The sequence below is a fragment of the Gymnoscopelus braueri genome (assembly GCF_963280865.1).
Source record: "Gymnoscopelus braueri genome assembly, chromosome: 2".
Taxonomy (NCBI): Eukaryota; Metazoa; Chordata; class Actinopteri; order Myctophiformes; family Myctophidae; genus Gymnoscopelus; species Gymnoscopelus braueri.
The window spans coordinates 43,995,317-44,012,196 of NC_137604.1; the positions used below are offsets into that span (position 1 = coordinate 43,995,317).

A 16,880-nucleotide genomic window follows, 5' to 3' on the forward strand; every position below is an offset into this window, starting at 1 on the left:
GGTTGAATCAGGCATGCAGACTTGTTGCCTTTCAGCTACATTCATTATCTTTTTTTTTCCCGGATGGGGTGACAATTGAGAGCCTGCTCAAAATGAAAGGATGCGTGTGACTCTACAGAAAATGGCCAATCTACAAGCTCACGTGTTGTGTTGGGACCTTGTACACAGCCTATGACAAAGGGTTGTCTACTGTTTGTCTGTCTACTTGTCATGTGAATATTTGTTTTTTGTACAAAAACAAATCATGTAACATCAATTCTGTTAATGTTGTGTGCCATCAAGTATGTGTATTATGTAAAAAGCAAACTAGCAAAGGTCTCATATATCCATCTATAAATTAAGTAAATGTCCATTAGTATAATAAAATGATCAGTTTGAACCATGAGAATTGTTGGTCTGACTCTTGAATTGGAGGTCTAATATGACGAGGCGAGGCGGAGGCCCACCTGAAGCCAATATATGCAGCACATCACTAAGAATGTAGTCGTCGTCAACCAGGGGAAAGTTCCAGGTGCAGTTTTGGCAAACGAAGGCATTTGGAAGTTTGTTTTCTGGCCAAGAGAGATGTCGGCAGCTTTTATCATAGCTCTTAATAGGCTCTACGCACAGCAGCCATATTGTAAAGAAATTGGGCCTCTTTCTTACTTCCTTCACAGGTCTTACCAATGATACTAATGAAGGCTCTGTTACATTCTGGTCAAACAGAGTCAGGGTGCTGGTATTGTGCATGTTGGCTCACTAGAAACACTCTGGTGCACCAGTGGGTTCCTTGGGAGGGTTCCAAATGGACCCCTTACGGGTGTGTAACTCTGAGAGTGTACAAATGGATTTGGTTCCATTTGTACACAGAGTTATGGAGCGGAGGCCTTGGAATTAAAACGTTTGAGAACCACTGTGCTACACTACAGTAAATGGAACAGAGCCTTCATTAGTGTCATTGGTAACACCTGTGAAGTAAGGAAGAGGCCCAAAATCTTTCTAATATGGCTGCTGTGCATAGAGCCTATTATGCTCCTCAAACGCCGGTGTCAGATGTTCGTACACCTCCCTCGTCTCCTCATCTGTCCTGAAGCTCCTACAGGCTGAGCTGCACAGTTGTGGAGTAAAGGATCTGTGGGGAGAGGAAAGGAAGAGGGGAGAAAAGAGGAAAAGAGAAATCATGAAACCACCTTCACCACTTCAGAAACATATCACTATCATCATCGTGTTTTCTGTTATGATTACCATCATTATCATCATCTGAATGTTTAAAGCCTCCTGACACTCTTCTTGCTCTGAGCACTTCCTGGATCTGCTGTCGCTCTCTCTGGACGGGTGAAGTTCACACAGGCAGTCTGTGCAGAACTAGCCTCACTACCAGCTTGGCTGCTTGATGAGGATGCTGTACTATCATGAGCCAAGTCCATTGAACTAAAACGTGTGTCTAGTGAAGCAAGGCCAGGAGAGGCTAGAGATTTTGGTGGACACAGAGGCCTATATGGACGGGTTGATCTTTTGATATTTATGACAGCTGGTGTTGACTCTGGTAAACCATCCTGTTTACAAAAGAAAATCAATGTTGCACAGTAACGGTATATACGGCGGTATATACACCATTAGATATGTCCAGTAAACTATTCAACTTAGCAAATTCTGTATAATACATGTGGCCCCTCAACCTCCCTTTCATTTGTGGACATCTCCAGGCTAGTTGATGCATACATACATCTTAGAACACATCATATGGAGATATACTTCAATAAAAGAGACATTTAAAATAAAATGGAGTGCATCTATATTGCCAGCACATAATAAAAAAATAGCTTCTCTTGGTGAGCTTTGCTGACACCGTAGTATGTCCCAGATATGGATTGACATGGACGTGCCATTGATGAAGGAATGTCTTTTTCTGCAGGACTCATAATCGAGGCCAAAGTAGGAACATGTGTGTTTTCAGAACCAGGGATTTCCTGAAATAAACAGAGGATGGGTTATATATTAGGACAAACTGTACTGTATTGCAATGGTTCTCAAAGTGGGGTCTGGGGACCCCCAGGGGTCTTTGAGGGTGTTCCAGGGTGGTGAAATTGTTTAATATATAAAAATCTGTTTAACCACTTTAACTATATGGTTGGCTGTTTGAAAATAGCAGATGAACAAGCTCACAACGTGTTGTGAGCTTGTAGGACGGCCTTTTTCAAAAATATCTTGAAAACATTTGACAAATAAGGAATATTTATTTAACAAATCTTGTATAGGGTCCCTGGCAAAAAATGTTTTCAGATGTGGGTTTGCAGTCAGATATATGGTAGTCCTCAACATGAAAACGAGAACCACCGCTGGAGTGAAAATTATAGCTACATACCGGTACACATACTACATATTGTCTGGATACCTGATGCCAAGAGTTGAAGAGACGAACTGGCGTAACGCCGTAGTATGAGCCAGATCTGTGTGGTCGTGCCTGTGTAGAAGAGGCCTTTCTGAGCACTGGACTGTACAGCTCAAGATTTGGAATACAGGATGGGAATTCTTCAGATATTGACTGTAATGAAATAAAAAAGATAACAAGAAAATTAATCGAATTAGCAAACAAACACTATTAGGTTGTGTTTTACTGCAATATCATCATGTTATAATACACAATCACACTATAAGACACATTCAACTATGAATCCAGTATGAAACACTATGGATGAAGAATGACTGTATATGCTAAAAAGTGTTTGTGGTTCAGGAATTTCCTCAGTAATTTATGCCTGCTGTGAAAAAAACAAAAACAGAAAAACAACTAGTATTCAACTTATCAGGCTATAGGCTCCTTTGGCTTCCCCCACCCAAACATATTATCTAGCTAGCTATCTGCTTTTCAAAATATCTTCTTCTAGGATGTTCCTCAGGTTATTTTTTTTCTCTGCATTTTTTTGTTTTGTTTGTACATATAGTGTTATTCTTTCTGTATTTTTGTGTTGATATTTGAACTGTTTTGTTGCTACTATAAATGCCTATGAATTAAACACCAAGGACCCCAATGGAAACAAGACAGCAAGGACTTTTTTGGACAGACCTTTTAGGCAAAGTATTATAAATGTAATTGTGCTGTTTACATTTTTGCTTAATAAAATATTTAATCAATCAATCAAAAGGAACCAGTTTACAAATCTAGCCAAGTATATGAAGTTAGCTAGATAAAAGTACATAGAATACACAAATCCAACAGTCCTGTGTGGAGGTGGTAGGAGAATGGAGAATGGACTGTGGACTGGCAACGTCCTGCTATGAACAGAGGGTGGGTTAACCAACTGTACTGTAATGCAGTGGGTTCCACATGATATACTATACAAAATTCTGTTTTTGAATGGGATGCTTTCCAAACATACACATCCACCCCTTATTTAACTTTAGCCTTGGTCCTCCTTGAACCAGCTCAAATGAACAAAGATCATATCTGAGTACAATATAATGACAAATGTCAACTGGAACTACGGTTAATTTATTTACTACAAACTATATACTATTAGCATGTTAGCTAGCCATGGATCACACGACGCTCGTCCGTCACGAGCGTCATGGCTGAATTTCAACCTGGTGTTTGCACGTTCTCCATTTACAGCCCGTACATCTACATAAACGTTAAGATTTCAAATATAAAGTGCTTACCTCATGGCCACGGATGTTACAATACTACTCGTGCCCTCAAAAGTACTCGCATCTTCCGTATTGTTCAATAAAAAGCATTTGAATCCGATCGGTGGCCATTCTTTTCATAGGCTTTCAACCGCGCGACCCTATCGGTTGGGAGGTGTATTGCAGTCTGATACATTATAACTCTATGAGAAAATGGCCACCGATCGGATTAACATGTTTCTTAATGAACAATACGGAAGATACGGGTACTTATACCCACCCGAAGTGAATTGAAACATTCATGGCCATGAGGTAAGCACTTTATATTTGAAATCTGAACGTTTATGTAGATGTACGGGCCGTAAACGGAGAAGGAGCAAAAACCAGGTTGAAGTTTCGTCATGACTGTCATGTTTCAGGGCTACATGTTAGCATGTCTTACCTGAGAAGCTGTTGATCCCGAATTAACAGGCTCTCTGTCTGGAAAAACTGACGGTACGGCTGTACTTTTCAACAGTCGTCTCTTTGGAAGATACTTGTAGTCTGTCTTCAGAAAATGACCACTGCACACTAGCTGTAGTATACAACCCTCGTAGACGTATTTATGATTCTGACGTTTTCAATCTACGAGAGTTGTAGGGTGCACTTCCCATAGTGACCTGCACTTTCTGCACTATGCCCCGTAGACACTCCAAACATTGTACAAAATGAAAATAAAGGCGCTTACCGCCGAGCCCCAAATGTTAACTGGGTCTACGGGGTAGTAGTGTAATGTAATAATCCATATCTTTCAATAAACAAGTGTTTTAATGCCGTCTGTGGCCGAACGCCATTTTTTCACCCTCGTTGACTTTTTGTTTACATTTAGTGTAATTCCGGGTTTCACCGGATGCGCCCCCTCACTTCCCGTCACTACCGCCCATTGGGAACTTCCGACAGAATCGGCCACAGACGGCATTAAAACACTTGTTTATTGAAAGATATGGATTATTACATTACACTACTACCCCGTAGACCCAGTTAACATTTGGGGCTCGGCGGTAAGTGCCTTTATTTTCATTTTGTACAATGTTTGGAGTGTCTACGGGCCGGGGCATAGTGCAGAAAGTCCAGGTCACTATGGGAAGTGCACCCTACAACTCTCGTAGATTGAAAACGTCAGAATCATAAATACGTCTACGAGGGTTGTATACTACAGTTAACTGCACACATAAGTTTGGTACGCTTGCCTTGCGTCTGTAATGGCGTGGAGCGCGGAGGGTGTCTGTAGCGATCAACCATAACTTCCACAACTCTTTATTCTCGAAAGGAAAACGATGTCAAGTTTTGTCTCCACAAAGACAAACTTGACTAAAGACACTAAAGTTAGTGTAGGCTGCTTGCTGTGGGTGTGTCTGTGAGTCAGGGAACAGCGTGGTGATTTTCTTTACAAACCAAACCTCGCGAGATGTGAAACGTTTCCCCCGCGAGAGTTGAGGCCGCATCTATCATTATATAATTTATATGTTTAATTCTATATTTTTTAATCATAAAGTTGACAAAAACTCGTTTGTTCGCAAACACAATATATAGGTAAATTTAATATAACATACATTTTTGTTTATATTTTATTTTTGAAGTTTAAACCTACTGTATTGTGTGTATAACATTGTTAAATAAAGTTAAAACCTCTAAAATGCCACGGTTTCGCTGTGTGCGGGAAAGCTACTGATCTACAAGCTCACGACATGACTCTGACATGGCGTTTTGTGAGCTTGTAGATCGCCTATTTTCCCACACGCAAACGCGCGCACCTTCAAATGACGCAATGTGCATCCCTTCAACCAATGAGCGGCGTGCATTCGGCGGGCAGCCGGCCAATCAGAGGAGTCACGTGCGGTCTGTGGACGTTCAGCTAGGTAGCAGCTGAGAGAGCGCTTCAGTCAGTGTTTGATGCTTCAACAACAGAGGACTTCTGACTCGCTACTGCCTGCGGTAGATAACTGAAGACGACAGACATCACTGTTTATTGACAGTTGCTTTCAGAATTGAACGGTTTTATCGTATCTTCGGTGGAGTTTAGCATTATGGTGAGTACAGTAATTATGAAAAATATCTAGAGTTAAGCTTGTTATTCTCCCGTTACTAAACGTTAACGTTGGTGTCGCTCGCCGAACTGATCTTCCAAGCTTATAACCGACGCTTTGTCAGCTTGAAGATCTGTTCTCTGCTGGTCGACAAGCGACGTGCATTGAGTTTCAGTCTTTTGTTTTGTGGTGTTTCTGGCTTATTTGACGTTATTTGGTTGTGTTCGTGCTGTTTTGGTTGCTGTTTGCTCATGTTTGCTGGTTCAACGGCTTTAAAACGTTGGTTGTTGAGAGCATTTTGAATATTTTGAACGTTGGTGAAGTGTGTTTTGAACCTTCGTCGATCGTTGCTTTTTAACTAAATTCAGAATTGAACGGTTTTATCTTATCTTCGGTGGAGTTCAGCGTTATGGTGAGTAAAATAATTATGAAAAAAAAACTAGAGTTAAGCTTGTTATTCTCCCGTTAGGCTAAACGTTGACGTTATGGTGTTGGTGTCGCTCGCCGAACTGATCTTCCAAGCTTATAACGGACGCGTTAGCTTGATCTGTTTTGGTTGCTGTTTGGTGATGTTTGCTGGTTTAACGGCTTTTAAACGTTGGTTGTTGAGTGAATTTTGAATGTTGTGAACGTTGGTGAAGTGTGTTTTGAATCTTCTAAATAGTGCTGCACGATTCTTGCTCAAATGTGAATCACGATTTTCCTCCATGAGAATTGAGATCACGATTCTCACACGATTCTCTTGTAAATATAAAAATATTAAGCAAAATTTTTTTTTTTAATATATTTTTTTTTTTTTTTTTAAAATTGCCATAATTTAAAATCGAGATTGCATAGGTGTCTGAATCGAGATCACGATCTTTTTTCGATTAATTGTGCAGCACTACTTCTAAACGTAAAGTGCAGTTTGAACGTTGCTTTTTAACTAAACACGTTGTTTTTAATGTCTGTTCTGCTCGGCAAGCGACATGAATTGAGATTGAGTCTTTTGGGTGTTAATATGTGGCTTAATTTATGTTGTATTTGATCCAGTATTGGTTTTTGGTGAATCTTTTAAACCTCAAGTGCATTTTTAACGTTGCTCTTTGTAACTGTTTTTGTTTCTGTTTTTGAATGTTAGTTTCAACAGTGGATGAACGTGCAGAACCCTGCATACATGGGGAAGACCAACAGTGCTCCAAAGAGAGCTGCTCTTGGAGACCTTTCCAACTTTGCCAACAAGGCTTCTAACACCAAGGTAATATTTAAACCCCTTATTCTCAACCTTTACAATTTCACAGTCCCCAATTTGATACTTTTTTTCAGATCCCTACTGAAATCCTTTTGTTAATTTAAACTGACTGTTAATTTAAACAATTACGTTGTTTACATTTAATTTGTATACCTCTAATGTAAGGTTCCCTTTGTAAACTCTCAGTTCAAGACAGTACAACAGGACAAGGCCCTGGATGGTGTCTACACAAGAATCCTACAGAGGATCCCTGATGTACCATGGGTGAACGTGGGCCACATCAGAAATGTGGACCTCTGCAGAGGCCTCCCAAGAGTCGCAGACAAGGTCAGGGAGAGAACGGTGGCTGGGCACTGTGGCAGGCACCTAAAACTGATGGCAAACAAACATACACAAGGCACAGCTAGGAGGGGAGAGAGGCGCACCACCTATGTAGACACACTGCAGCGTGACAGCAGAGCTAACAACACTGCAGAGCTCCTGACGGGGGACAGGAAGGTGTGGAGAGCGTCCATCCTGGAATCCCGAGTAAGTTTTTGCTAGTCTGCACTGTAGCATTGCATAACATCGCTGTCGGGTGGAAACATTCTATCTCCATATTTCAACTTTATGTTTTTATATAAATGAATGAATGCTCTACGTTGTCGTATCATGCAAAAGTAGTTACTCGACTAGTCACAACGTTTTTTTGAAGATGGCCAAACCTATTTAGCCCTGAGGCAGATTTCTTTTATAAACGGCCTCTAAATGCTAACCTTCTGAAAAAAAAATCTTCTTTATCAAAAAAAAGAAAAGAAAACTAAAATCATTTTGTCAGTTGCTATACAGTACATGGAAACATCTAAAATGACAGATACTTTCCCAGATTGAAAGGTATAACAATGTATAGGCTTTCCAAGTCTAAATGGGTTAAGTGTGTGTGGGGTTTTATAAATATTGAACCAAATGACAGGTATTAACAAGAGCTTGTGACTAAATAATAACTACATTGGAGCCATTGGAATTGTTTCTTTTTTCCATTTCCTCAAAAGTAACAGTTATGGACATACAAGGTTTCTACCCGACAGTGACGATATACACTCAGAGTTACAGACCTGTAAGGGTCCATTTGGACCCCTGGTGGTCTCTGGACCCGATGTTCAGAACCAGTGATTTAAACTATGTACAAGAAACACATTACCTACAGTTTAACTTCAAAGAAGAATGTGTTTTGAATTTATTTTTTATTCTTTTCTCCTTCTCAGAGGACTGGAGTTGCCAGAGTTCAGGCACCTCCTCAAGTGTCTCCCTCCACTGGTCCAGAACAAGCTGCAGATGTTTCCATGAAGGAGGCCTTCCCTGACCCGCTTCTCACAGTAGAGGACATTGATGCAGGAGACTCACAGTTGTCCCACCTATGTTCTGAATATGTCAAAGACATATATGCACATCTAATGGATCTAGAGGTATGTGATGCCAGAGGCATGTTTTCTTTACTACATGATGTGACTCACTTTTTACTTGACGATTCATTGTCATACAAATAATTGCGATTAATGATTTAATTGTGTTTTTCAATTGAACATTGGAACATAAAAATGTAATTTCTATTTGGCCTTTAGACCATGTAAACATTATGTAATAATTGTGACAGGCTTAGATGTGACCTGGCGTCTTGCAGCAATGTAATGAAGTCTTTTGTTTGTACAGGTAAAGCAGGCTGTGCGACCCGGGTTCTTGAAGGGCTACGACATAACGGCAGACATGCGAGCTAAGCTAATCGACTGGCTGATCCAGGTTCATTTAAGTTTCCAGCTGCGGCAGGAGACACTCTATCTCACAGTTGCCATCTTGGATCGTTTTCTGCAAGTAAGGGCAACTTACAAATTAGTTTGCCATTTGATCTGCTCTTGTCTTTCTTTATTTTCTTTTCCTTTTCTTTTTTTAATGAGCTGTTGTGATGTATTACAGGTTCGGTCAGTTTCACCAAAGAAGCTCCAGCTTGTTGGTGTCACTGCCTTGCTGGTGGCCTCAAAGTACGAGGAGATGAGACAAATAGGTGCCCCAGGGATCCAGGACTTTGCCGACATCACAGACAACGCCTTCACAACCACTCAGATTAAACAGATGGAGTGTGTAATGCTGAGGTACCTCAACTATGAGCTGGGGTTCCCGCTGCCCCTGCACTTCCTCAGGAGAGCATCCAAGGCTGCAAGCGTGAGTCACTGTTCACATGGTTCACTAACATACAAGGTGTAGTGATCAGACTTGACCCTCTGCACCAAGACTTTGTCCAGACTGCAGGCAAAATCTGATCTTTAGGACTGACTGTCAACACTGTTATTTGCAAGTGGTTAGTTTGGATTTGTGTTGAAAATAGCAGATCTACATGTCACAATTTGACATGTAAGCTTGTGGATCGTCTATTTCCCACAAGCGCCATGATCGTTCACAGTTTCAGTGTTCAGACTGAAACACACATTTAGAAAATTAGATTTCCATGAGGTTTTATGCTGTTCAGACTTGATAAAACAACTCTGATTTCCAATCTGGTTAGGACAATTATCAGATTTGGCCTGACGGTGTGAACATAGTCTAAATGAACATAGGTGGTGACTGGTCAAATGGTGGTTAAAATAAAGCATGTAGAAGGGTATTTTCAATTCATTATGCAAGCATGCTTTTTAATAGTGTTGTTTGTTTGTTCTAGTGTACTGTGGAGAGACACATGCTGGCCATGTATCTCATGGAGTTGACACTCCTTGACTACGACATGGTTCACTACTGGCCCTCTGAGATTGCTGCTGCTTCACTGTGCCTCGCTCAGCTGCTGCAGGGTGGCCTGCCATGGGTGAGTTCAATAGAATCAATGTATATGTTGGCTTATTAGTACAGATGACTAGCTTGACATTTTGTCTTTGATTCTAGTTTTTTCCCCCTACAGAGCAGTATTGCACCACATATGATGATCCTAACGATTGTTTTTCATGTGTTGCAGACTCCTACAGAGCAGCATTATACCAGGTATGACGAGGCTCACCTGAAGCCCATAATGCAGCACATGGCAAAGAATGTCGTTGCTGTCAATGAGGGGAAAACAACGTTCCAGGTGAGTTGGCAAACAAAGGCATTTGGAAGTTGATGGAGTAAGATGTGGATGTTTGAATAGATGAATACTAATGCTAAGATTCCCTCTCCACTAGGGTTGGCGTTAGGATAAATATAGGTTAGCATGTTATTTAGACAGATGCTAGGTTCATGTGTTTATCTGGCATCCTATAGTTTCAATGTACAGATTATTTACGTTTTGATACTATATTATTTAGACTGATGCTAGGTTCTTAGTTTTCCTATGATCCTAGATTACTAAGACACTACACTGTCTCTCTGCATGTGATGTACAGTGTGTTTACCTGGCTTAATTGCTAATGCTTACTGTAAGTTGCTCTGGATAAAGAGTGTCTTCTGAATGCCTTAATTGTAAATTGTAGTATAGTATAATGGAGTATACTATAATAAAGGAATAATAGGGATGTTTGCATAGATGAATAGTGAAGTACTAATATAAATGTTCCCTCTCCACTAGGGTTAGGGTTAGTATAATGTAGTATAATATAATGGAGTGAGATGGGGATGTTTAAATAGATTAATACTAATGCTAGTTTTCCCTCTCCACTAGGCTGTCAAGACAAAGTTTTCTGAGTGCAAGCTGCTGAATGTCACTGAACTCTCCGAGCTGCAGTCCTCCATAGTGAAGAGCTTGGCTGCTCCCCTGCTGTGGTCAGTTTCTTCTGCATGATTGTGTCATTGCTGCCGTGGGTCTTATGGCATTATGTTGTAATGAGTCTATTTAGCTCCAGGTATTCTATCTATTGTGTCAGTGTCCTATTATAGTTTGTTGACACAGAGAGCGTTCTGCTTGGCTTAACTTAGTCAACGACTAGTCAGTGGACTTCTATCACTCTGAGTTGCCTGTGTTCATAAATGAACAATAACAAAAGGCATGTATATAAATCAATAATCTCTAACAGTTTTATTATTATTATTTTTTTGTCTGTGCGTATATAGGTATTTACATGTGTGTGTATATGTATATATGCATATTAGTTATTATTATTGCTTTCTTCTTTCCTTTTTTTTTCATTCTAGAATTCAGCTAACAGTCTTTGACACTAACGTACTATTCAGTAATGCTTCTTCTTCTTCTTTCGTGTGTCATCATCAGATTTCCAGTTCAGTAGTGTACAGCCACGCCCTCGTCTCAGGTCCCACATCGAAGAGGCCGGCCTCCGAGGGTGGTTTATACAGGGGACAGACTGTGATTATGTGCTCAGCGGTCTGCTCCGGCTCCCCACACTCGCATGCTGCTCCGTCCGCCAGGCCCGACTTCCTCATGGATGTTTTGAAGCATCCGACCCCGGTTCGCAGGCGGTTCAGCAGGGTCCATTGCCGGCGTGGCAGTTCCTCTCCTTTAATGCCGCCTCCCGGGTCCTGGATGTAACGGTGGATGCATGTGGGCCCGGCCAACTCCCACTCCTGCTTCCAGGCTGCCGCCAGCCATGCCTCTGTAGACAGGTCCTCAGGGATGGACCTGAGCAGCTCTTGTACCGCCTTGCTGTACGGGTGGCGGGACTTGAGCCTATCCAGAGGCAACACTGTTGTGGTGGTGTTGTGCAGGATATGCCAGTCATGTCTACGGGCTTTCCTTGCAAGGGATTCAGTAATGCTGTTGACTGTTGTGTATGTACAGTATGTTTAGGAGCCAGGGATTAGTGTGTGTGTGTGTGTGTGTGTGTGTGTGTGTGTGTGTGTGTGTGTGTGTGTGAGAGAATGTTTGTATATATCCATGTAAATATCTATGAATTATGTAAATATCATTAATATAATAAAATGATCAGTTTGAACCATGAGAATTGTTGACTCTTGAATTGGAGTTCTATTCTCCTTCCAGTAGTATGGTAATGTTTATGTTGAATTAAAAGAAAGTCATGGCACTAGGTGTAATTCTCACGCCCATGAAACCTCCACCCGGTTTACTATGTACTTTTTCATTTGTCTAAGAAATAATTGAATAGACAAGTGGTTCCTATTGGTGTGCCTTGGGATTGTTTGACAGACACGCATTAATACAAATACAACTATACAATTTTTTAATATACATAAGTATTTTGTGCACACTCATTTCCCAATACAGAGGCAAATTATATACCCACTAAGAATATTTTAACCACTTTCAACCTGGCGTCCTTATTAAGGCATTTCTTTATAAGCTATATATTTTTTCCCAGACCAAAAACAAGCTCGTATTGTGCCATACTGAGCTTGTAGATCGGCTATTTTCGCTATGAATACAGGTGTGCCTTGAGATTTTGACTTGTCTGTTGGTGTTGTGCACAAAAAGTGTGAAAAGCTGTGGAATAGACACAGTGGGGAACCATATGTGTGTTATACTGTCTATACCACCGTGCTGTATAGTAGTAGGCTACACTGGTTCTCAACGTTGGGTTCTGAGCCCATCAGGGGTCCAATAAATGAACCCTTACCAAATGCATAAATGGAAAGTATAGACTGGGGTCCCAGAGATAACAAATTGTATCAATGGGGGTCTGTGGCCTAATGCGTATCAAACTGGAGGTCCTCGAAATGGAAAAAGGTTTAAGAATCAGTGGTATAGAATATCTGCCATAATCTGCAAGAAACACCATTGGTTTTAGTGCAAAGTTTGAAGGCAAGACACCAGACTGCTCCTCAGGGGAATTTAGGTGTTCACTGTCTTAATGACTGCATTCAGTGTCTTGGAATCAATACAGTTCCTTTATCTTTGCAACACCAAACCCATTCCTAAATGTAAACATTTTCTTATGTGGGCAACCCCATGTGTAGTGGTAGTACACTGCCACCTGGTGTCCAAAATACACCTCCTTGGTGTTACAAGAACTATTGCTGCACTATTATCGTAACAAACAGTGCAGAAATCAGTGCTACTGTACATGTTGATGTTAGTTAAAAGCTTAATATTTTTATCCAATTCCTGGTCTTCAAATCTCACTTAATGATCAGAAAGAGTGTTTTCTTTTGAATAATCAGAGGTGACATCATCATCAGTAGATCATGCCTCTATATTTTTTCATATCTCCTGAACATTCCTTCAACAAATCCTGAACAGAAATCATAATTTTTGACACTTGCTTTTCACTGCAAATTTTGATCTGTACAATGATGACTCCTCTATTCAAAAGATTCTATTCTTCATCTTGCGTGGGTCTAGAATCTGTATGCTGTATGCTGTAAGTATGAGGGAAACATTTAGCAGCTGGTGATGACATGGGGTTAGGGTACTAAACACAACTAACTGTTCTGTGGTAAAATGTATCACTGGTAAATTCCATCATAAAGGGGTCACTAAATGTTACTGCTGCAATGGCGCCCTGGTACAACTTCCACTGCAAATAGATACAGAGTACATAAATTGCCTCAATATTATTTAGATTCATTAAGTGACATGTTAAGTTGAGAAAAAACACAGAATCCAACCGTGTGCACAAAGGAGATAAAATGTCTAAAAAAGCATGCTGAAGGTGCTTCTAGGATCAGGAGGAATGCAGGCTTAAAAATAAGAAGAGATCCACGAGCACTCAAAAAAGTTGAGGAGACCATTTATGGTCTTCAGTTCTCGCCCTGTTGAAGACCGTAACTGGTCGAAACATGTTGGCATTTTAACTCCATATCCTTTCCACTTTTTTGAGTGCTCGGATCTCCTCTTTGACATGTTAAGTTATTGTTTGTAAAAGTTCACACCATCAGACAAACTCACTTAAGCCAAACATGGTTCAGAGTCATATCGGCGATCTGGTTTTGAACAAAGAGCCTCCAAAGCAACACTTGCAGACAAAACATTATTGTCACTGATAAATCTATCAACTCTTAATAACCTTGCTACCTAATGTATGTGATTACAACATGTAGATTGTAGGTGTAGGACAACTTGACTCTTGAGCCCTGTTCCAGGTCCAGGACATGGAATCTTTGCCCATGTTGTTCTGCAAAAAGCTTCAATCTCCACTCCACTGGAACCTGAAGGACATCTCTTAGTTGTGACTTGTGATGATTGTAGACTTATGACTGAATTGTAGAAAAGTGTGTTCCTTCCTGTGTATCTGTCTAGTGTCTCTTTCCCTCCGTCTCAGGCAATTTGCTAAATGTGTGCATGTGTTTGTATTTAGGTGCCAAATGTGTCAAATATATAAAATAATACAAATGCCAAACTGAACGCCTGAGCTGCCATTAGAAGTTATGTTCTTAAATATTCGGTTTAAGATGTTGTTTTATGGGGTTAAATAGACCACATCTCTCCATTATTTACTGGCACTCTCAATTTTTTTATTTCCTCCACCATGTCTTAGCTTGTTTAGTTTTCATCTGTGTTCCACATAAGACGTAAAATACATAACCCACACACTACCAAAGTGTAATTGATCTTTAATAGCACATCAATGGCCTCAAACTCACTTAAGCCAAACATGGTTAAGGAAAGTAAGGTTCAGAGTCATACCAGTGATCTGGTTTTGAACAAACTGCCTCCAAAGCAGCACTTGTCGACTCAAAATAAATACTTTGTGTGTGTCGATATGCCCAAATGTGATGACTGACATCAGTTCTTGTGCTATATACAGTATCTTCAGATTGCAGTTCATTGAAAGGAGATGGGCACAGACTTTGGGGGGGAGGATCCTCCCTGGCTGGATGGGTTCTCTGCGGTTGGGTCTTTCCATAGAAACATAACCCTCATCTTTAAAGAGGTCCAGGTAGTCTGTGTGGGGGGTGGACGAATTCACCTGGAAATCGACCTGGAAATTAAACAGAATATTGTTAACCATTATTTAAATATTTGACATTTGAATCTGGACAGAATACAGGATCAATGTCATGAATATAGATATTGTGCTCTAACCTACCTTGCAAGAAGCCTTCCAAGAGGCACAGGATCCTTTCTAGGACCACTTCTGCCTCTTTGGGGAGTTGGAAGGGGCAGATCATGTCTGCGCACCAATTGCCACTATTGCCTTTTTTTGGCTCCCCCCACAACAAGAGGGGCCTTCATTTTCACCATCTTAAACAATGAAAAGCATATAAGCAAACTTAGAAACATTTTCATGGCAGGGTTACAAAGGCTAATGAACGGCTATTTCAGTTTAATATCAAGCCTGATATTCTGTCTTAAGCTGGTGTCGCTCACTGAAAAAAGCAGATAAACATGCTCTGTTTGCGTCACTTCCAATATCGGCCAACAACACGGTCATACGTAAATAAACAAACATTAGTCCTGTCCAGATACATCTACCCTGTTCATTTGATATCCGAGTGCACAAATGTAACCTTTAGTGCAGGATCTCTGCAAGTCGGTTTTAATACCACTTTCAATGAGGTTCAAGACCAATTTATCAATAGCAAAAATGTTCACAGTGAGGCCTACTACTCAGATTTAGAGTCAATCACGTACAGTATGTCCCAGTTTTTAATAAAGTTCAGATGGCAAAAAGTTTAACAGTTAAGACATATTTTGGCAAATCATTAAACAACTATTCATTACTATATTTTTCTACCAGACATAAGGCTGTTCAGTTCATAGAGTTCAGTTCAAGGTCCTGGTGCTCACTTTTAGAGCTCTGCATGGCCAGGCACCTGAATATTTAACTGACTTGCTTGAACCATATGTGCCCAGCAGGTCCCTGAGGTCAGCAGACCAGGGTCTATTGGTCATTCCTCGTACCTGGTTAATCACCAAAGGTGAAAGAGCTTTTCAGTCTGTAGCGCCTAGACCGTGGAATGCCCTTCCTCGTGGCCTGAGAGCTGCAGCTTCTGTGGTTATTTTTAAGAATCAGCTAAAAACTCTACTGTTTCAACATGCTTTCGCTCATTGTTTGGTAGCTCATTGTGAGCTACCAAAAGATCTGTTTTAATCTTTGCAGCCCATCCAAACAGTCTCAGTAACATTAAGACAAGACATAGGCTGTGCAGGTGCTACATTGTTCCATTTCTCATTTATAACATCAGTTTGAACGTGTCTTGTAATGATTGGATGCCCTTTGCTATGGGTCCATCTGATAGCACTGAAGAGAAAGGAAGTCTGAAGATCTTATTAGAGCTCCCAGCTATTCATTTAGTTGAGGTGGACGTTTCGAACCCACACTGGTCTTCACAACATCAGCGACATTTAACGTCAGGGTGAACATGGCCAAATAATAACAAACAGACAAACTAACTCTGGCGAAGCAGGCTATCATTTAGCTCTGGTCCAGAGCAAGCTCCGGCTACTAAACAAAAACAACATCATAGTCAATGAACCCAAGTCCCTAAACAAGACAAAAACATTCGTAGTCTACAACAAAACTGGTGTTTCACCCCCCACTGCGCTGTGCAATATTATTTATAAGTGTAATGGATTAGAAAAGTAAAGACTGCTGGGTCTATATGTGAAAAGGCCCTTAAGACCCTTTCATACTGTATGATACTGTCTCATGTCCAGTCGGGGACATAGCCGAATATCTAACCTGGTAGATATTTGAAAATGGTCGGGAAGCCGATTGTTGTGCTAACTGGAACTAGCAATGGCTGGCAAAAATAGAAAGACAAAATGTTTATTACCGTACCTGTATCACACTGAGATCCACCACGTTTGACTGGTTGCTGCCATCTTTCATCTTCTTTGCCCAGGTTTGGGCCTTCTCTCTGAATTTCTTCAGGCTTTGGGTGTGCCTCTCTTTTCAATGCAACAGCTTCCCACACTGTGTAAGTGAGAGAGAGCAAGGATGAGAGAGCTATACAAATGGGTTCTAACTTAGCTGTGATACTAGAGACCCATAGTGTTTTTTCTTTCTAGACTTCTATGAAAAATAAACGTATATATGTTGTGTATACCTTTTATTGCATTTTCTAGATATCGTTGCTGTCGGGTGGACACCTTGTATGTCCAAAACCGTTCCTTTTTTATTATTATA

At 40.7% G+C, this 16,880-nt stretch overlaps 1 protein-coding gene across 1 annotated transcript in view; it reads left to right on the plus strand.

The window, feature by feature from the left end:
• Positions 1-5,413: 5,413 nt before the first annotated feature.
• Positions 5,414-16,880, plus strand: part of LOC308095653 (G2/mitotic-specific cyclin-B2-like) — a gene marked incomplete at both ends in the record, with an annotated part of 49,562 nt that continues 38,095 nt past the window's right edge. The window contains 8 exons of the mRNA XM_080442700.1: positions 5,414-5,479; positions 6,793-6,909; positions 7,090-7,230; positions 8,148-8,348; positions 8,593-8,751; positions 8,854-9,099; positions 9,593-9,733; positions 9,881-9,991. Of these exons, the coding sequence (XP_080298826.1) occupies positions 5,414-5,479; positions 6,793-6,909; positions 7,090-7,230; positions 8,148-8,348; positions 8,593-8,751; positions 8,854-9,099; positions 9,593-9,733; positions 9,881-9,991 (1,182 nt within the window). The remainder of the gene's footprint in view (positions 5,480-6,792; positions 6,910-7,089; positions 7,231-8,147; positions 8,349-8,592; positions 8,752-8,853; positions 9,100-9,592; positions 9,734-9,880; positions 9,992-16,880) is intronic.